The sequence below is a fragment of the Peromyscus maniculatus genome, chromosome 7 (assembly GCF_049852395.1).
Source record: "Peromyscus maniculatus bairdii isolate BWxNUB_F1_BW_parent chromosome 7, HU_Pman_BW_mat_3.1, whole genome shotgun sequence".
In the NCBI taxonomy this organism is placed as follows: Eukaryota; Metazoa; Chordata; class Mammalia; order Rodentia; family Cricetidae; genus Peromyscus; species Peromyscus maniculatus.
In genome coordinates this window covers 92946928-92969380 of record NC_134858.1, presented here as the reverse complement: position 1 = coordinate 92969380, position 22453 = coordinate 92946928, and the positions used below count along the sequence as shown (strand labels likewise).

Sequence of the window (22453 nt, the reverse complement as noted above, 5' to 3'; positions counted from 1 at the left end):
ATGAACACAAAAGAATTCCAAATTCTCTTTGACATTGGCCTTGGTGAGCAACACCAGCTGAACTGTCTGCGGCAGCGGGGGACCAGGAAAACATCATGGGATGGATTGGGAAAGTATACAGTTTTTGACCAGACATTGGTACGATCGACTCCAATAAATGTGGTTTTATTATAACTGAGAGACTTTTTTTTTGTTGTGGTTGCCCAGAATAAGATAATTACTGTTTAAAAATAAAATAATGCACTTTAAAATATAACATTTTTGTACTACACTGTTTTGTTTTGATCGAAAAGTCATTTTTTAAATAAGAAAATTATATAATCCTTAATGGAAGAATATGATTGCAATGCTTTACTCTTGATTCCAAGACAGCAGCAACTAATTGTCAGATTTTGATTTTAAATAGTCATATGAAACATTTTAACCTCCTTTAAGTTTGTAATTTTTTTATAGATAGATTTTTATTAGTACAAGCCTATTTAAAACTATAGTGGGTTATTTTTCCACTATTAAAACGTTCACAGGGAGAGTATTTTTTGTAGCATTAAAAAAAAAAATCCAGTAATTTTATGTGTGACTCAGATTATTTCTAAATAAAATTTTATGTATATATTTTGCTGAAAAATCTTGACTTACCATTAGAATGAATCCTTTGCTATGATAAACCATTTTTCATGTTCCTTAAATGACTGAAGTCAAATTGTTTTTGACTGTATTGATAAAAGTCTCTGGGTCAATAACATTTGTCTACTTGGTAAATGGTCATGTATTATGATTTGCACATGAAACTTCCCTGAGCTTTAATTTGCCTTGTATCAGTGGGGATTTTAGAACTGACTAATAACTGCATGGCCCTTTCTAAACAGTGCTACAGACTATGAGGGTGCTGAGTTCCTTCTCACTAGGGAGCAGCACTGTGTATCTGCCCAGTTAATATATTTGTGAAGGAGAATAATTTTTAAGTTAAAATTAACTGATATTTTTTTTAACAATTTGAAGTTGAATTGATAGTTCTAAAGGATAATTTCCCCTTTGTAAAGATTTAAACTTCCATGTAATTTTTTTGATCTTTAGAATTATTTTTTCTACTATGTAGAAATATTAGTGTCCATTTGAGTAGGCTTGTTTAAAAACTGTAGAAAATATAGTCAGTATAAGAGATGATTTCATGATCAGGTATTTTGAAGCAGAGTATTATAGACCTCCCTCAAAAAAAAAATCTGTCTTGTATAACTATATTTATATTCTAGCAGTTACATGGACTTAATTGAGCCAAGAATGCTCAGGCTGTAATTTATATGTGTCTTCTACCAAGAGTCAATATCCTTTTGCTTTTCCCAGTTGTAACTTGCCAGCTTTGTACTACTTGGGGACTGGTGGAAGTGAAGTCAAGAGCAGCTTAGGAATAAGGAAGCTGAGTCATTTCTGCCTGACACATTACTCAATATCTGAAATTAGTTTGGAATCTTTTAATAAAGATTTTATTTTCTGATTTAAAAAATTAAATTCTTCCTATGAGTTCAACTGTTTATTAACAGTAGCTCCTATCTTTTTGGCTCAAACATTGGAAGATAAGTATTACATAGAGTGGACACCTCACCATGTCCCCTGTTTTGTAAAGTGTAGGAGGACTTCCTTTACTCATGGCTTTACAATATAGTTTTTTCATTGGTTGGTAATATGCAGGCAGGATTACACGTTAGGAATTCTAAACTAATTTTGAAGTGCTTCAAAGGGATGTTGCCTCATTAAAGGTCAGATTTAATAAAAACTACATCTGGTATGTGTGTACTAGAACACAGTAATTTGGATGGGTCTTTTATTAAATCAGGCCTTATATTTGTTAAATAGTTTTACATTTTTGTAAATTAAAGTTATGGTCATAACATTTCAATATCATTATGAAAGTATCTGTATTAGGACTAATTTCTTTAAAAAAGACAGTGTATACATTTTTAGATGGCTGTAACATGCAAATTGCAAGTTGCTGATATCCAATTAGTTGTGATTTATAATTTAATTTTTTTGCATTTTGGAAGTAATGTTAAGTGGCATTTAGGAAATGCAGTCTGTTACTGTGAGGCTGTTTTGTGGCTTCCCACACTCCTTCACCTCTCCTTGCTCCCTGTTCCTCCACCCTCACTGGCCCTTTCCCTCTTAACGCACAAGGCCTTGAATGTGTGCTCCAGGTTACTTTTTTGATATGAAATTCTGTTAGTCAGCAGAATGTTTTTTTTTTTTTTTTTAACTGCACCGTTATAGTAACTTAGGTCAAGTGTAGTTTGATATAGGGGTGTGTCTGAATCCATTTTCTTTAACTGTGTTGTTGTTGTAGGAATTTGCTCGCCCTGATACACCGAATGATAGAATTTGTTGTGCGTGAAGGGCCAATGTTTGAAGCTATGATTATGAACAGAGAAATCAACAATCCTATGTTCAGGTGTGCTTCTTTTATTATGTAATAAATCTATAACAAAATTTAGCATTAACTATTTTCAAGTGGCGTTAAATACATTCACATTATTTTACAACATACCACTTATCAATTCATTTCCAGACATCTTTTCACTTTCCAGAACTGAAACTCTATACTTATTAAATAAGAATAACTCTTCATCTCTTCTCATAGCCCCTTGCAAACACCATTCTTTGTATTTCTGTGAATTTGACTACCTTACATATTTTTCTAAGTGTAGAATCATACAATGTTTGTCTTTTGGGACTGACTTGACTTCAATACTTTCTTTTGGAGTCAGATGAGGTGTAGAGTGAGATGATCTCATTCTGTAGCCTAGACTGGCCGTGTGCTTGCCCTACGTTATTACTGAGATTTACAGGCAAAATCCATCCCAGCTCCTTTTAAAGTCTGTGTCTATATTCTATACTTTAATTATCCTCATATAGGTATTTGAAAGCCTTTTAACTCTGTTTCTTTCTCTTTTGATACTGAAAATATTTCCAAGAGTAGGCTAGTGAGACAGCTCACTGGGTTCAGGGCTCTTGCTGCCAAGCTGACAACCTGAGTTCAGAGTCCAGAACCCATGTGGTGGAAAGAGAGAACTGTTTGTTCTGTGCTGTGCATGAGCATGTGCACACATGCAAACAAATACATCGTATATAGATGTATTTTCCCAAGAATAAAATTCTAAAAGTAGTAAAATTTAGCTCTTAGCATTGTCTAGGAGGAAAATAACTTCCATTATGCTTTCCCGTGAAAGTCATAAGCAAGCTAGAATTGAGCAAAGTAGTTTGAAAGGAAATTGTTTATCATCTGAATTGCTTTATTTAAGACATTGATTCAATATTCTATTAAATAGGGTAAAAAGCTTTTCAAATTACCTGTTGAGAAAATCTCTCTAGTATTCTAGTTTATCTTCTGCCCTGTGCTTTATAATGTCAGTTATGGTATGGTGGTGCACACCTTTAATCCTAGCACTTGGGAGGCAGAGGCAGGTGAATTTCTGTGAGTTGGAGGGTAACTTGTTGGTATATATAGTGAGTTCCAGGACAGCCATGGCTACATAGAGAGATCCTGTCTCAAAACCAAACAAAAATTTTAAAATTATAAAAGCAGTCATTCTGAGTGTTCATATTAGTTTTTAAGGCAGTCTCGGGCATGGGAAGGGTGCATATTATGAAAATGAAAGGACTCCTTTCCTACCCCCATGCCACAGGGTCTTTGCTTTTGGTCTTCTTTAGAAGTAAAAGGGCAAATAATATTTCTCATTTGTTTTATTTAATTGATAGTAGTGTGCTCTCTCTCTTTTTAATTGAATAGGCACAAGGAGCTGGTTTCATGTAGACACTAAAGTAGATAGCTTTCTCCTAAAGACTATGGTATTTATTGTTTTTGTTTGTCTTGTTTAGGTTCTTATTTGAAAACCAGACACCAGCCCATGTCTACTACAGGTGGAAGCTTTATTCTATTCTGCAGGCAAGTAGGATCAGTTACTTTGTTGACTTTACCTCTGAGGTTGGAACTTTCTAATAACTTTTTGGGTATTATTAGGGAGATTCTCCAACTAAATGGCGGACAGAAGATTTTCGTATGTTCAAAAATGGATCTTTTTGGAGGCCACCACCATTAAATCCATACCTTCATGGGATGTCAGAAGAGCAAGAGGCGGAGGCCTTTGTGGAAGAGCCCAGTAAAAAGGGAGCACTCAAGGAAGAGTAAGAGCTTTTCTGTTGTATGTTCGGGAAAGTTGTCCTAATGCTTGCTGCCTTTAGTTGTCTGCTCTAACTCTTTCAAGCCATAAGAGAAAGCGAGATTCCCACTTGCCAGTGTGGAGCATGTTTTATTTCATATTTTAGGATTTTAGACATCTTGGATAAATGTAATGGTAAATAACAAGAGTGTATCCTGTTGAATTTAACCACCTCCTGATGAAATTAGTGATCATCTCTTAAATATAGTTGAGCTCTTTCTCTAGCATTACAATACTTAAAGTTCTTAGAGAAATTACCTAGAGATTATTAGAATTTTTGCCAGAGTCCAAGATAAGAGAAGAAAAATTACCGTGTATTGGGGTCAGGTAAAGCCTTTCTGTAGTTTTATATAGAACTATAGAACTACTACTATTGTGTGTAGTAGTTCTGAGATGGCAGCTAGGAAAACATTAATATTGGTGCACACCTAATATGGCTCACCTAATAAAAGCACTTGTTGCTCTTGCTGAGGACTTGGATTCAGATCTCAGCACCTACATGGTGGCCCACAACCATCTCTATCTCCAGTTCTAGGGTTCCTGTGTCCTCTTCTGGCCTCTGTATGCACCAGATGTGCATGTTGTGTATGTATATATACACATGGAAATAAAACATTCAAACACATAAGATAAAAATTAAATCTTACAAAGAGTGTTCGTTCAGAACTGGTATAATGAGTTAGCTCTATTTTAAAAAGCAGACATATTAAATAAGTGTTTAGAGGTTCTTTATACCTCGTGGAAAATGTTGGCTAAAAGATTTTAGCATGTAATGCTACATACTTCATTGCACAGTGTGGAAAGCCTAATACCCATTGCCTCAGTGCTTTGCTGGTGAGGTGGTTTTTGCTAGTGGGGTCCTTCAGTTGTTGAATGTATTTGTTCCTTTAGGTTTATGTTCATTACATTAGCTATAGATCCAGTCCTTAGTCTAAATCTAGCTATCTTCTGGTTTTAGAAATGAAGGTTAAAGTTCTTACTACATTTACTTATTATATTTGTATATGTGTGTGTGTATGCATACTCATGGTATGCATGTGGAGGCTAGGGGACAGTTTGCAGGACACTATTCTTTCATCTGTGGGTCCTAGGGATGAAACTGGTTATCAGGTTTGGAGGCAAGTGTTTTTACCTGCTTTGCCATCTTGCTTTCCAACTAAATAAAGTTTAATTGAAAAACAATGGTTCTCATTGCTTTGCATATATGTAAGGCTTCCTTGGAATAATAGCAGTAGAGGAACTGTTATAGGGACCATGTGATCTTCAGGACCTAAAATATTTATGTTTTTCTTAAAGAAAAAGCTTGTCCAACTTAATTCCTTGTAATGTTAATAAAGTAATACTTCCTCCAAAGAAAGGATATGGAGAACTGGGAGGTTTTTTATTTTAATGGGCATAGTAAGAGTGGAATACTTTTGGAGACTTTAAAATAAATGACCATAAAGTCACTAGAATATTTTGTTATTTTTAGAAAAAGTATTCTGCTCTATATAAGTTTTTAAAAAAATTGTAGATGGGCAGTGGTGGCACATGCCTTTGATCCCAGCACTCAGGAGGCAGAGGCAGGTGGATTTCTGTGAGTTCGAGGCCAGCCTTGTCTACAAAATTAGTTCTAGGACAGTCAGGACTGTTACACAGAGAAACTCTGTCTCTACCCCCCTCAAAAAAAAATTATACCAAATTTGGAGAGAACCTAACAAAACTCAATCTTGAAAACCATTTTATCTGAGTGGGTTTTAAACAAACTAGTTTTTGTGAGGTGAACACAGTAATTGGTAAATTTACTGAGAAACACCCACAAGAAGCTAGTCTGTGAGCAGTAGTTATTGGTACGTTTGGAATATTATGTTTAAATATTTATAAGTGAAAACTTATATTCAGACAGCGGGATAAATTAGAAGAAATCTTGCGAGGATTAACGCCAAGGAAAAATGATATTGGAGATGCCATGGTTTTCTGTCTTAATAACGCTGAAGCTGCTGAAGAAATAGTGGATTGCATTACTGAGTCGTTGTCTATCTTAAAGACACCTCTTCCCAAGAAGGTATTGAAATGATTTACTTTCTGAACTTTAGATAAGGGGGTAATAGTTGACTTTTTTTTTTTTTTAATTGGAATTAGCTTCTTTTTTACATGAAGAGCTTGACGAATGAAATATTTTCTATGTAGTCTTTTCTTTTGTCTGAGAAACTAGTTGAAATGTAAATAACAGATTGTATTCCTGCAAAAGTTGTGTTTGTAATGATGATGGATCTCATAGAGATTAATTATTATTTGCTATTAAATTATAGCCAAACTCAAGGAATGAGTGTACAGGTTACTTTCTAGATATGCTGTTGGCTCTTGTTTTCCTTTTGTCTCATTTTGCATTACAGATTGCCAGATTATATTTGGTGTCTGATGTTTTGTACAACTCTTCAGCCAAAGTTGCCAATGCTTCATATTACAGGAAATTGTAAGTATGAGCTGATACTCTTAAGGTGATGAATTTAAGGATGAGGAGTTCAAAAGGATTGTTCTGTTAGTATTGTTCATTAACAAGAAATAATTTTCAGAGCCATCTGTGAGATGGCTCAGTGGGTTAAGATGTTTGCCGTGCAAGCCTGATGACTAAGTTTGAGTCTAGGAACTCGGGTAAAGGTGGAAGGAAAGAAATGACTCCACAGAGTTGTCCTCTGACCTGACTTCAGCCCTCACTCCCACAATAATAATAATAAATCAGAAAATTTAAAAGCAATTTAGTAGAATTTTTAAAGAAATGGACTTAATGTTTATTGAACGAAACCACTGTAAGGTACAGTAGTAGTTTTTTGAAAACTTCTTTCAGTTTTTCGTATTAATGACATTTATTTGTGTCGATGTATGTGTGAACATGGAACATCTATAAGTAGTCAGACAACACCCTGTAGGAGTTGATGTTCTTCCACCATGTGGGTCTCTGGGATAGATTGCAAGTTGTCTTTCCTAACAACAGTGTTTTTATCCACTGAGACATGTAGCTCGCCCTTGTTTGTTTTTTTATTGAAGTGGGGTCTCACTCTAGCCCAGATTGCCTAGAATTTACTGTGTAGCCTAGACTGACCTTAAACTTGTGGCAATACTCTTGCCTTAACCTTCCAGGTGCTGAGATTATAGTATGAACCACCATGCGTTATATTTTATTTCTTAAATATTGACAGGACAAATAAGTGGCATTTAAAAAATTAAAATTAGCCGGGCGGTGGTGGCGCACGCCTTTAATCCCAGCACTTGGGAGGCAGAGCCAGGCGGATCTCTGTGAGTTCGAGGCCAGCCTAGGCTACCAAGTGAGCTCCAGGAAAGGCGCAAAGCTACGCAGAGAAACCCTGTCTCGAAAAACCAAAAAAAAAAAAAAAAAAATTAAAATTATATATTTTGCCTATTTAGCTACTTTATAATAAACATAAATAGCATAATAAATGGCATATGTAAAAGAAGAAACCAAAGTTTTAACATCATTGTTTTCTTTTGGTAATCATTGTATTGATTTATTTTTTTTAAAAGATTTTTTTTTTAATTTTTATTTTTTCCATATGAGTGCTTTGCCTGCATGTATTATGTGCATCACATGTGTGCCTGGTGCATGTAGGCCAGAAGGAGTCAAATCCCCTGGAATCATAGTTATGATCTGCCATGTCCATGAATGAACCTGGTGCTTTTAGGAGCTAGCTTGCCAGCCCTGTTGGTTGGTTTTCCTTGTTCTTATTTTCTAAAGCACAAGGGAGTTGTAGTGGGCATTATAATTCATATGTAAATCTTCAGTTCCACAGAGCTCCCCTTCTGTCTGTATTTATTAAATGGTTAGGCTCAGGGAAAGGAATTGATTGTAAAAGGAAATTGAGAATTATGGCCTGGACTGGGAATTGTAACTCAGTCGGTTGAGTGCTTGCCTGGCATGAAGAAGCCCTGAGTTTGATCTTCAGTACCACTTAAAACCAGGTGTGGTAATACACACTGTGATCCTGGCAGTCCAGAGGTAGAGGCAGGAGGATCAGCAGCTCAAGGTCATCTTAACTAAGCTATATAGTGAGGAAGAAACTGGGGACTGATTTGCATATTAGTCTCTTTAGCTCTTTGAAGTTTCTTGGGCTCCCCTCTTTCTCTTTAACCCACTAGCACTTTTTATTGATAAAAATAGATTTTATAATCTATCCAGAAGTTGATTGACACCACTTTCCTGGCTGCCGGCCTAAGTTGCCATTGTCTCACCTGAATTACAGCAGTAGTCTCCTAACTTGTTTCTCTTCTGTACCCCCTGATCAGTACAGCGTCCAGGTCATCCTTTGAAATGAGTGGAGTTCAGTTTGTAGAGTGCTTGCCTAGTGTGCCCAAAACTCTTGGGTTTGATCCTCAGCACTTTATAATATCAGACGTAGTGGTATGTGCCCAGCACTTGGAAGGTGGAGGTAGGAGGATGAGAAGTTCATGGATATCCTTGGCTGCATAGCAAGTCCTAGGTTAGTCTATGCTACATATGTATGTGTATGTGACTGAGTGCTTGTGCAGGTGAGAAAAGGAGAATGGGATCGGGAGAGCCCTACTCTTAGTTCTGCTACTAATTCTTTTTCCCTTCTCTTATGTCACTTACCTTTTAAGTTTGCTATTATATGACAAAGAAGGAGGGCCAGATGGCTGAATTCATCATAAATATAAAATTGCTTGCTAAAGGACACTGGTATTTTAAGTTTCTTAATTTGCTTTGTGTGTAAGACAAGGAGTGGTTTTTCATTGGCTAGCAGGCTGAAGAGAATGTGAGTTGTTAAACAAATTCTATTTTAAAGAATGTATTGTTTGAATTTCAGTTTTGAAACAAAGCTATGTCAGATATTTTCAGACCTCAATGCTACTTACCGTACAATTCAAGGCCATTTACAATCTGAAAATTTTAAGGTATGTATATTTTATTGTTTTTGCCCTGATGTGTCAAATAGAGGAGGAGGGCTATAAAAGAATGTCAGACAAATATAATATTCAAGACTTGGATCTTTTAGAAATTACTCTTAAAATTCTTTAAATATTGTGTTGTCAGATAGTTTTTAGTTTTATGTTAATTATTTAGATACTTTTATTTTAAAATTTTTCTTTCATGATTTATTAGTTTTAATTATGTGTATCTGTCTCTGTGTGGGTATATGCACATGTGTGTGGGTTCTTAGCTAGGCCAGAAGTGTAGGATCCCCCTGGACTCAGAGTTACAGGGAATTGTAAACCAACTGATGTAGGTGCTGGGAGCTGAACTCAGGTCCTCAGAACACATTCAGAAGGCCATTTGTTTTATAATGGTATATGCAATTTGTCTGGATTAGGAACATGCATTTTGATTATTCATGGTTGTTTAGAAAGTATCTTCAGGGCATTGATAGCTCAGTTGATACAGTAGGTGGTTGTGATGTGAGGCCTACTGTGGCTTGGGGCCTGGAGTGCCGCCTGACCCTGTGTTTGCTGAGGTACCATGCTTGAGCTGGAGGGCAGCAGCCAGCCACATCCTCCGGAGTCTTGGGGTGACCAAAGTTTTGGCCTGTATCCCCTCCCCAGAAAATGGGAAGATTGAGTAGATTTAGTGGCCGCCTTCCATAGAATGCCACAGAGGAGAAAGGCCCCACTGTACCCTAGTGTGAAGTGGGTCATTACGAAAGCAGAGGGTCATCTGAGACAGTTCTTCACAGCTGGGTCCAGGTGCAGAACTTGATAGAAATAGAGTTGACATCACTGGTTTCCTAGTTTGCAGATGGGTGCTTGAAGGTGACCACTGCTAGCTTAATAATAGTGGGAGCACGAAGGTGGCTTAAAAATGTCCTTGATAATGGTTTGAAAATTTGGTCTTCAGAAGTTGTGTGGAAAATTTAAAATTTCTTGGAATATGGGGAGTGCTGGACACTGTTATTGTTTAAATCATGAATGCACATTTAAGACAGGCAGCTGGAAATAATTTTAATGAACTGCTTTGAAGGAAAAAAAACCTCAGTTTTTTAAAATAACTGTATTTACTATTTTATAATATATTATATAATAATATCTTATAAAAATAAGTGTATATATATTTTATATATAATACTATATTTTTAAAATCACTGCTATTTTATAATACAATATACTATATAATAATAAATATCTTATATATAATATAAAATAAAAAATCTGATAAGATTTACTATTTATAGGCTGGGCGGTGGTGGTGCAAGTTTTTAATCCCAGCACTCGGGAGGCAGAGGCAGGCAGATCTCTGTGAGTTCGAGGCCAGCCTGGTCTACAGAGCGAGTTCCAGGACAGGCACCAAAACTACACAGAGAAACCCTGTCTCAAAAAACCAAAAAAAAAAAAAAAAGAAAAAAGAAAAAACAAAAAAAAAAAACCAATAACATTAAGCTGTAGGCTATTGTTAAGAAAAAGCCAGTCAATCTCCCCTGTTCCTGAGATAGTAATTGAATAAGTGAATATACTATTGCGAGAAGAAGACTTTGTTGAGAAATTTCTTTAGCTTGGGAAGCTGTCCCATGACCCCATTATATAGATATTTGTCTTAGTTAGGGTTTTATTTCTGTGAAGAGACACCCTGACCACAGCAGCTCTTATAAAGGAAAGTATTTAATTGGTGCTGGCTTATAGTTTCAGAGGTTTAGTTCATTATTGTCATGGCTGGAAGCATGGTGACATGCAGGCAGACTTGGTGCTGGAGAAGGAGCTGAGAGTTCTATATCTGGATCTATAGGCAGCTGAAGGAGACTGTGTGCCACACTGGGTGTAGCTTGAGCATAGACGATCTCACAGTAACATGCTTTCTCCAACAAAGCCACACCTCCTAATAGCGCCACTCCCTGTGTGCCAAGCATTCAAACACATGAGTCTTATGGGGGCCATGCTTATTTAAATCACTACAATATTCAAACAAATCCATTAAAATTTTTTCTAGTCATAAGTTTTGATTGTAAGTTATACTTTATAGAAAAGTATAGGAAATGTGCAAAGGAAAGTTGTTTGCCAAGACTTCATTGGGTCATAATTGATTCAGGGTTAAGCTTGATTGCTTTGGTTTCTAGTGGTCAGAAGGTACTGTGAGGTTGTTTTTCAGAATGTGGCTCACATACATTATGGACAACATGAGAGTTGACCTTAATTAAAAAACAAGTGGTCTTCCTCCCCCCACCCTCCCACCCCCTGTATTTTTAGGCCTTTATTCTTTTTACTTGGAAGATAACATTGCTTTAAAAAATTTGGAAATGACATATATATTCTCTTTAATTTGGGAAAAAAAAAAGATCTAGCAACTTAAAGGAAAATTCAGCAAATCACAGTTGTTATCCTCATGAACTGAAGTTTGAGACATACTGCCTCAACTAGTCATTCACTTCCTATTTTCTATTTATTTAGCAACGGGTAATGACCTGCTTCAGAGCATGGGAAGACTGGGCAATCTATCCAGAACCATTTCTGATCAAACTTCAAAATATTTTCTTAGGACTTGTAAATATCATTGAAGAAAAGGAAACAGAGGTAGGTATTCTGTACTTAAAAATTGGTCTGAGGAGAGGGATGTTACAAGTATATATATATATAAATAATTATAAATATAAATAATTTCTTTGTGAGAAGTGCCTCTGTTTACCATTAAATAACCCAGGAGTCAATGTTAGATATGTCAGGGATTTTCATTGTTGTCTTCTTATTTGATAGTGGCTGTTTATGTTTTTTTCTTTTTCTTTCTTTTAATAACATGAAAAGATTTATGATATATTAATAGAAAACATAATACACAGAAGTCCCTCAACAAGGAGTTCTTCATAAACTTACTGTAAATAAATTATCATTAAGTTGAAGATACATTGAATACTTGTATCTATATGAATGAATCTGAGAGCTTAGCCTAGCCTACCTTGAATATCTCAAGCAATTAACCTATAGCTAGGCAAAAATGATCCAACAGGAAACCTAGTTTTAAAGAAAGTATTGAGTATCTCAGTTAACTTATTGCAAAGCTGCCATCAAAAATGATGGCAACGAAACACTGTAGATAGATAGTATTTGTCCACGTGATCAGATGGTTGACTGGTGCCCATAACTAAGTGCCACTGCCCAGCATCATGGAAACACCACACTGTATGTCGCTATCTGAAGAAAAGATCATAATTGAAGTTATTACTAAGTGTGTATTGTGTTGCACCATTGCAAATTTTCAAAAAGTCAAACCATCAAGAGTTGGGGATTGTTTCTGTATAAAAACTTCGATTATGTTAAAGTTAGCTCAAAAGTAAACATAGACTTGGAAGATGTAGCATTATGGTACCGAATTGTGTTCATCATCATTCTCTTGCTTTTTCCCTCCTAAATGGTTTGTGTATCTTTCATCTTCATTTTTGGTAGTAATGCATGAATCTCTTTGTTGGTGAATTGAGGCTATTCATGTTTAAGGTTATTATTGAGAATGGTTTCCTAATTGTTATAATCCTAATTGTTCATTGTTTGTTTGTTTGTTTTCCTGTTTGTTCTTGGGTTTCTCCCCTCTTAGGATCAGAGTTTGCTGGTTTATGAGGTTGGATATGATGGATTCTTTCCTATTTTTTTCTTTGTTTAGATAGTCCTGTCCTGAAATTTTTTTCATTCCTGGCTCTTGTGATTGAGACTGTCTTCCTCTTCTTGTATATAGTATTTAAATACCTTTTGCAGTATGGCTTGGTGCTTGTGAACTGCCTTAGTTTATGCTTGTCTTGAAATGTTCTATTTCTCAGTATTTAAAATAAGACAGATTTGCTGGCTATAGCACTTTTGGTTGGCAGTTATTTACTTTCAGGGCTTGATTTGTATCATTCATTGCTCTCCTGCTTTGGGGTTGCTGAGAGATTTATTACTCTGATGCTTCTGCCTTTGTGGGCGAGTTAACATTTTTCCTTTACACCTTTTACTGTTGCTGCTTTGCTTTGTATTTTAATGTCTTGACCATGTGTACCACAGAGAGGTTTATCTGGTCATATCTGTTGGGGTCCTAGTGCCTTGTGTGTTTAAAAATCTGGATTTATGAAATTTTCCACTCCTAAATGTCATTGATTCATTAATTCACTGTGCTTTTAGCGCTTATCTCAACTTGTACTGTATCTTGGGGATGGTTAGGTTTGGGCTCTTGGCCATATCCTAGAGTTCTTAGATGTTTGTGGTCTTGGTCATTGATTCCTTTGTTATTCTTACTGATATTTGAGTGCAATATTTCATCCACGTTGTCCTCTACACCTGATATTCTTTGTTCTGCTTCGTAGAGTCTATTGGTGATGCTTCCTCCTGTTTTGTTTTGCTTTAGATTTATTTTATGTATATGGGTATTTTGCCTGCATATGCACATGTGTACCACATGTATGCTTGGTGCCCACAGAGATCAGACAAAAGGATCAGATCCCCTGGAACTGAAGTTAGTGATGTTTAGGAGCCACCATGCGGGTGCTGAGAATTGAACTTAGATTTTCTTTCCAAGAGCAAGTGTTCTTCACCATTGAGCCAGCTCCCCAGTCTGCCCCTATAAACACACACAGACAACTAAATAAAAAAAAAAAAAAAACGTAAAGCAAAAAAACTAACCCCTTTTTAAAACTATTTAACTTTATAATGTGAGCAGGCATGGGGGCATGTACTTGACACAGCTCATGAGGAGAGTGTAGAGGACAGTCTGAACGTTTGTCAGTCTCTCTCGCTCACCTTACTTAGTTTAGTCCACGGGTTGAACTCAGATTGTGAAGCTTATGTGCAAGTAAGTGTCTCACTTGCCATATCATCCTGATGACTCACTGCTATCAGTTTTATTTGATTCATTGAGGCTTCCATTTCTAACTTTTTAAATCCAGATTGTTAACTTTCTTAACAATTTTCCTCTCTATTGCTCTCATTTACGGCCTGGTTTGTATTGTTATGTTTACAAGAAAACCTTGTCTTCTGACTTTTAACTTATATCAATATCTGAGTTTCCTAGTGGAGAACTTAGGATCTTTGGGAGGCCCTTGACTTTTACCTTTTTCATGTTGCTGTGTTGTAGCCTATGCATGTAGGTGTGACTGTCCTTTCGGGTCCTTGTAGTAGGGAGTCTTACTGAGCAGGCCTCTTTTGGAGGGCTTAGTCTCCAATACTCTTTGGTGAGGTTGAGGTAAATTGCTTTTGGAAGCTAGACATGTATTTGCTTCTGTTCTTCTCCAGAATGTTTTCACCTCTATGGATTTTCCTGACCCTCCTTTACCTATTATTGATGGGGAGACAGCTACTCTTCTGCCACTTTCTTAAACTTGTTTCAGTGTCTTCAGTGTACAGTGTTTTCCTGCCACTGCTCTTTGTACATGTTCTTCTGTCTGGACCTTGTGTGTCACCAAGAGTAACTTCAGGCTACCTTACGACGTCTTTATACAAAATTTAATTATTCAGTAGTATAATAAGTACCCTTTTAATGTACCCTTTTAATTTATTGTTCTATTAGATTTCTTTTTTAAACAACAAAAACCTTTACTGAGTTCTTTGACAGAAGAACCAAGCCTGATTTTGTTCATCCTTGGGTCACAGGCTAGCTGGCCCCAATAATCAGCACCTAGCACATGTTAGGTAAATAAATGTATAGATAATTGCTGCCTTGGCAGGCTGGATGATAAAGCATGTGTTTACATTGTGTCTGGAAATACGGATCTCCAGCCGCATTAATCTAATAGTGAGAGATTTAAGAAGTCGAGAAAATACTACAGTAGTGCATGTTTCTGTAGGATGTGCCAGATGATCTTGATGGTGCTCCCATTGAGGAAGAGCTTGATGGTGCACCTCTGGAAGATGTGGATGGAATTCCCATTGACGCCACTCCCATTGACGATCTCGATGGAGTCCCTATAAAAAGTCTTGATGATGATCTGGATGGAGTGCCTTGTAAGTTCAGATTTCAAACATTAAAGCTAACAGGTTTGATTGCCAAAATGCTTTATTTTCTCACATGATGTTCTGGAGAAATGTGGAGAAATGTTTTAATTTTTGACTATGTCAAGTTTCTCACCTTTTCTGATATTTTAAAATTTTAAAAGGAAAGGGCTCTCTTATGGTCATCTTTCTCTTTTGGACTGCTACTCTCCTGTAGTAGTAGCAGATTTCCTTTTTGTGTCAGTTGTCTGAAAACTAGCGGCAATATCTTGTGTTTGTTTGTAGCCATAATGTCAGATGCCCTGTGTCATCTGTTCTCTGGCCTAAAATTATATTAAACCATTGCATAAAGTATAAACTTTGCAGCCCCGAAAACATTTATTTGTTTGTTTGTTTGTTTGTTTATCTCCCTCTCAGCTCCATATGTTTAAAGTGTTACCTGAATTTTCTGGGTAGTAGTTTCTTTATGCCCATTTTCTGTCTTCCTGTTCATGCTTAAAGTCACCCACTGCCAACTTCAGTCTGCAAATATTAAATGGAAAGTTCCAAAAAATTGACAAGTTTTAGGTATCATAGTACATTCTAACAGTTATTCTCTTTCATGATTGTTTTTATTACATTTTTACTGTGCCTAATTTATAATTATGTGTGGACAAGAAAACATAGTCAATGTATAGTTCAGAGCTGTTTCTCAGACATTTACTAGAGGTCTTGGAATATGTCTGCTATGGGAAAGGGGCTTACTTTGCACTGCTTAGAAATTGGGTCTGAAGCAAAAAAGTGAGTTCATTATAATCCTTGTTCTTGATACTGTCAATGTTTTCTCTACATGTGGACTTACTTCTACTAGATTTTTGGTAAGGCCATTAGTTTGAGTCATCCCCTAATATATTTAATAGCTCATCTTTTCTTCAATAGTGGATGCAACTGAAGACTCAAAGAAGAATGAACCCATATTTAAAGTAGCCCCGTCAAAATGGGAGGCTGTAGATGAATCTGAATTGGAAGCACAAGGTGAGTAAATTACAAATATTGAGCTTTTAAACAGTTGTGTACTGGGATAGTGGTATCATTCAGTGGTGTAGTACTTGCTTAGCATATGTATGGCACTGGGTTGAATCCCCAGCAATTAGTGAGGGGAAAATTAAGTTCTTATAATAATTATTGGTGCCTTTGTATTTGCATGTGTATGTTTTCTTTTTGTGTAAAGTCTTTGTTTTCAGCTTTCACACTCAATGCTGCCATGTTTTAGGTCTATCATAATCATTCATTGATTGTTGGTGTTCCTATAGTAATTGTTTTAGATCCTTCCGTTTGGAAGCTTTGAGAGTACAGTCAGAAATCATGAAAACCTTTCAGGCTAAGGTGTTTCAATAGAGTCTAGTTGGGAAGCAGCATCCATTTGGAAAGCTACTTAGGGGTCAGTTTCAGAGAAACTGAGCTTTGACCTCCTATAATGTTTATTAGATCCAGTTTACATTTGCCTTTCTCTTTACTCTTACTTGGTATCTGTTAATATTTGTTGGTCTGATCAAATAAATCTTGCCATTCACCATAGAAATAAATATGAGTGTTTTTTAATCATTTCTGAGTTTGCATAGATATCATGTAGGTATGAGACAAGAACGTGTAGTGTATAGTACATGAAGAAGAGATAAGCTTAAGATTAGTTTCTGTAATATAAACTTTCAGATCTAAAGCTGGGCTTCTACTGTGCTGTAGCAAAAAAATGCTAACCTCCCTTTTCCTCTGCAGCTGTAACAACTTCTAAGTGGGAGCTATTTGACCAGCACGATGAATCAGAAGAAGAAGAAAACCAAAAGTAAGAATCTTAAGTTTCACATATACCCAGTTCCCTGCACATGTATACTCCCTTTTTCACCGACAGGTATGGTTGAAATAATAGTGAAGAGGAAAACTTCACCTTCAAATCCTTGGGAGAGAATCATCTTTAGCTTGCATCGTTTTTTTCCAGTGAATGAAGAGCTTTGCTCTCTGGTCTTTGCACCAGGCTTCACCTTGCTGAGTTTTCTTCCTGAGGCTATACATTTCTGCCTTGTAGCTACTAATGCAGTAGTTGTATTTGTTTTAAATTTTTGTCATCAAATATTGTTTTAGAGCCACAAAAAAGTGATTTTTAAAATGTTAAGTGGGAAAATTATATTCCTTTCCTTTTGGATAGTGCATTGCTAAGTACTATTTTATTATTTTAAATGTTTAAATGTTTAAACATGTCAGAAGAACTAAGAATGAAGGGGGAGGGCCTTTGTGAGTACAAAGAAATTATGATTTTGATAGTTTTCTTTTTTGTAATCACCATAGAAGTATTTTTGCCTTTGGCATAATGGTGGTAAGAACTTAAAGTTTGTATTGATAAGTTTTAGGACGCTTCATACTTTTTAAAGTCATTGCGTGAATATTGGTGTCAAGATTATTCTAGGGAGAGCTTTTTGTTTTGTAAAAACTATAGTCTTTCATCCTCAGATGGAAGAAGGAAAACGGGCAAGCCCTTCTGCTGGCCCAGCACATTTGTGTGCACTTGGTCAAGGGGCCGATGGGTTGCAAGGCAGTGTGCTCAGGCAGTAGCTTGTCGACAGTTGGATGGCCTGAGGAAACCGGCAGTGATCTTGGTGTGACTGAAACAAGTTGGTAGTGGTGAGATACTTAGAAAGTCAAAGTGTGGCTTATCAATGGCGGTGGCTCTCTGCAACTGCAGAGTACTAGAGTTGAATGCTTTGAAACTGTTTTCATTGACGTTTTATGTCGGTGACTCTGTCATTAGCAACATCTCAAAATGTTAGCGTAAACATATACTGTACTGGTCAAATAATTCTTTAATTTACACTGAAGGGTAGAAAGTTCATCAGATAACTCCAGATACGTAATTAGGTTCATTTTCTGAAAGCATTAGGGGGTTTTGGGTATAAAATTGATTTTTGTGTTACTGTATGAGAGTGTTTTAATATTGATGTGGAAGTAATCATTGGTAGAAGCATGGGTCAGAAGTAGAATTCATATTTTTAATTTTTCTTAAACCTCCGAGTAAATGATGTTAGTATAAAAATGTAGTTTATGAAACTGCAGTGCAAGAAACACTAATTTGCACATAGCTTTCTGGTCCTTCAGAATTTTTTTACAGCCCACTACTGCTCTCTAGTGGCTGGATCAGAAATGCCTTTTGGCTGAGGGCTGCTTCATATGATAAACTGTTGCATTTTCAGTAGAGATGGAATTTAAAGTTAATACTTGTAACAGATGGAAAAAAACGCTAAAAACAATAGCATTTGTAATGAGTTTATTACAGATTTAGAATTTTGAAATTCCTTTTTTTTTTTTTTTTTTTTTTTGTTTTTCGAGACAGGGTTTCTCTGTGTAGCTTTGCGCCTTTTCTGGAACTCACTTGGTAGCCAAGGCTAGCCTTGAACTCACAGAGATCTGCCTGGCTCTGCCTCCCCAGTGCTGGGATTAAAGGCGTGCGCCACCACCGCCCGGCTGAAATTCCATTTTTCATAAAATTATAGCAGGAAGCTGTGGCTCAGAGGTTACTAGCACTTGTTGCTTTTGAAGAGGACCTTGATTTGATTCCTAGTACCTGCATTGAGGTTCACACATATCCTTAACTCAGTTCCAGGGGCTCCAAAACCCTCTCCTGATGTTCATGGGCAACAGGGCATGTACATGGTACACATACATGCATTCAGGCAAAATACTCATACACATAAAATAAAACTAAAACAAAAGGAAGTACAGACTTCATAAACTGTGGGAGACCAATCCCCACATTTATTTACCCCAGGGACTCTTGAGGAATGAGGAATAAGAGACTTTGTTGGAAATAAAGAGGGGAGAGAGACGCAGGATAGCCTTAGGTGGGTCTGGATCCTTATCCACCAGTCAAGAGCTTTATTCCAAAGGGCTATTTATAATAATCCCAAGGGGCGGGGCAAAGGACCTCCCCCTAGCTAGGTACAGCCAAGTGTTGACCCTTACAAACACCTGATACTCAGGCCTGTGGTCTAATCAACCGCTTATGTAGTCCTACTGGGTACAGCCACTAGGAAACCTAGTGGGCTCCAACAATAAACGTATATAAAACAAGAACTGAATGAAGAGCTATCTTTCAGGATCAGCTCTAACATAATAGTTCAAGTTTTCTAATACTCAAGCTTTATATGGTGCTTTAGTTAATGTGCTAATCAGTTGAGGTCCTTATGTTTTGAATTGATTGTTGTATGGTGAGTGTGACAAATTCATTTATTTTCCAGAGTATAGCCTTTGTGGAAGGAAGGTAAACATTTGGCTTTTTAAAAACAAACCTTTAATGGCCGGGCGGTGATGGCGCATGCCTTTAATCCCAGTACTCAGGAGGCAGAGTCAGGCGGATCTCTGTGAGTTCGAGGCCAGCCTGGTCTACAGAGCGAGATCCAGAAAAGGTGCAAAGCTGCACAGAGAAACCCTGTCTGGAAAAACCAACCAACCAACCAACCAGCCAACCAACCAACCAACCAAAAACCCAAAAAAACCCAAACCTTTATGAGTTCACTGAACTGAGTAATATGTAGCATGCATTGGCTATTCATTTTATTTCCTTACTTGACAGTGTTACAGAATAAAAAGCACACTGATAACATTAACACAGAATTTATTAAAAGCATGATTATATTATTATATTGAAACTCAACTTTTTCGGTAGAAGGAAATGTTTTTCAGAACAGTCTAAAATATTATTTGATCAAATATTTACAGAAAATGTTTTAGATGTTCTTCAGTATCATTTAAGTTCCAAGACAGTGAGAAACAAATACGCAAACTGTAAAATAGAGTATTTTGTTTTCCTATTGTGACATGCAGTATGTTCTCTATTTCACAGTCAAGAGGAAGACAGTGAAGATGAAGAGGACACTCAGAGTTCCAAGTCGGAAGAACATCATTTATACTCTAACCCAGTCAGAGAAGAGATGACCGAGTCTAAGTTCTCCAAGTACTCGGAAATGAGTGAAGAGAAGCGGGCTAAGCTTCGTGAGATTGAGGTTTGTGTTGCAGTCAAGTTAAAACTACTTTCATGGCCTTTAACGGTCAACACCGAGTTGACTTCCCCTTGGCATGGCATTCTCTGCTCGGAAACCTCCAGACGGGTTAACATTGCCTCTTAGTTCAAGGATCCCTTTTTCTGAACACTAGCCTTGTTTTTCTCTCTAGATTTGTTTCCTGTCCGATTATCCCTGTGATTTTACTTAGGGTGTGTGTATGTGTGTATTTTGTCCTCTGTTTGAATGCATGGCATATAGGAGAGCCTCTGAGGAAATGGATTCCAAGGAATAGGAAAAAACGTTCAATTTTAAATGCTTACCATATATAACTAGGAAAAAGTAAAATGTTTTCTGACACATTCAATTTAGGTTTACATTTTCTTAATTATAGTGGTTTATTTGAAAAGTTTCTTGACAGGGTGTGAGTAGACATTGTCTGAGTCTTAACATTAAGAAGAAAAAAAAAATAGATGGGCAAGCCCAAACTCTCTCATGGAAATTTTCCCTCCTCCCTTAGTCCTTTCTTTTTACAATGCTCTTTGTTTTGTGTCTCAGGCTGCTTGGACTTTTTGGAGAGAAGCATTTGGTGAACTTTAAAATAAATGGTTTCTATTAGTATATATTAACTATATATAATGAGTTTCATAACATTTTCATACATGGATTTAATGTATTTTAATCATATTCAACTTCCATTACCCTCTTGTGTCCCACCCCACCCCACCCCACCCCCACTCCCGTTGAGCCTCTTCCTGTTTCCAACCAATCTTACACTTTGATGATTGGTGATTGTGTGTGTGTGTGTGTGTGTGTGTGTGTGTGTGTGTGTGCGTGCACCTGCGTGTGTGCGCGTCTCCCAATGAATTTTCATTAGGTTTGCTTTGGGATCTTGAGTGGTAAGAGCTTATTTATAGGGAAGTCTCTCCTTTACATGACAACCTTTAACTGTTACAGATGCTCAGGGAGGGACAGGACCTCATGAGGAGAGAAACATTATTGAGTGCTCAGGGTGGTAAACTTTCCCAGCAAAATAACCAGTTAGTCTAGAACTTGGAAAGATGTGTGAGAGTCCTCAATCCATAGTACACATTAATAGTAACACCGAATGCCTGCTGTGTGCCAGCACCTTTCTTCTTCTGATACATACTGTACTGATGGTCTCCTTTCTGCTTCTCTCCATAATCACTGGAGGCATATTCTTCCCTATTACCTCTTTCCCCAACATCACCAAACCAAAGAAAGCATTTTGTTTTAACCCTATGCAGAATCAGCATGATTCCAATTTGTCGGTATAGACAAGAAGCTTTTAGTTAGTAATTTAATTCATTTCCCCTATAGGACATACCTTTGTTGCATAGTGGTGAACACACTCACTGTTGGATCTTTTTCATCCTGTGAAATCTTTTGTAACTCACTAACTCCTCTGTCTTCCTGAGCAGCTCTTCCTATTTCGACAAACTACTAAGAATAGACATGAGCTATACATGCTTATAACCTCAGACACTTGGGACCCTGAGCTGGAAGGGTATAAGTTCGAGACTTACCTGGGCTACCTAGTGTAGCTGAAGCTTTCCTGTGTCCCATCCAGTCCACAGCTGCTCAGACCCAAGTAAACACACAGAGGCTTATATTAATTAAAATGGTTTGGCCATTAGCTGAGGCCTACCACTGACTAGTTCTTATGCTTAAACTCAGCCCATTTCTGTTAATCTATATGTTGCTATGTGTTCCGTGGCTTTACCTGTGTGCCATTACATGCTGCTCCCTGGACGGCGGGTTGGAGTCTCCTCACTCAGCCTTCCTCTTCCCAGAATTTTCCTTGTCAGTTTATCCCGCCTATACTTCCTGCCTGGCTACTGGCCAATCAGCGTTTATTAAACCAGTGTACAAAAACATTATTCCACAGCAACCTAGAGTTCAAGAACAGCCTGAGCAGATTGTCTCAAACTAAAAAGAAAGTAACAGAGTGTGTTTGGAGTGGGTGGGTGGGGGTGGTTCTTGGGGGGGTGGTTATCTACTAGAGTAGTTGTTTTAGCACGTAAAAGACTGGTGCTTCAGTCCTCAGAGCTGGGGAGGACAGTGTAGAAATAAAGACTGCATTCAGTAAAAATACATTTTCTTGACCTTTGGAATGTCAGTATAGGGCTGGGGATGACTCCGTGGGCAAAGGTGCCTGATGGCACACAGGGTGGAGAGCCAGGCCCTAGTTAGACCCCTACTTGGTTTGCTGTGGCTGTCTGTGTGCACACCCAGAAAGAAGGGTCTTTAAAGATACCAGTACAGATTGCCTAATTCTTCTTTTCAAATGCTTTGTTTCCTTATTAATATAAA

At 37.2% G+C, this 22453-nt stretch overlaps 1 protein-coding gene across 4 annotated transcripts in view; it reads left to right on the top strand.

Moving 5' to 3' along the window:
- U2surp (U2 snRNP associated SURP domain containing) overlaps positions 1-22453 on the top strand; it is a 60998-nt gene that overhangs the window by 24732 nt on the left and 13813 nt on the right. For all 4 annotated transcript variants that reach the window (XM_006975181.4, XM_006975180.4, XM_076576830.1 and 1 more), the window contains 11 exons: positions 2336-2440; positions 3868-3934; positions 4010-4173; positions 6090-6252; positions 6584-6663; positions 9029-9116; positions 11595-11717; positions 14948-15104; positions 16011-16106; positions 16848-16914; positions 19963-20122. In XM_006975181.4, the coding sequence (XP_006975243.1) occupies positions 2336-2440; positions 3868-3934; positions 4010-4173; positions 6090-6252; positions 6584-6663; positions 9029-9116; positions 11595-11717; positions 14948-15104; positions 16011-16106; positions 16848-16914; positions 19963-20122 (1270 nt within the window). The remainder of the gene's footprint in view (positions 1-2335; positions 2441-3867; positions 3935-4009; positions 4174-6089; positions 6253-6583; positions 6664-9028; positions 9117-11594; positions 11718-14947; positions 15105-16010; positions 16107-16847; positions 16915-19962; positions 20123-22453) is intronic.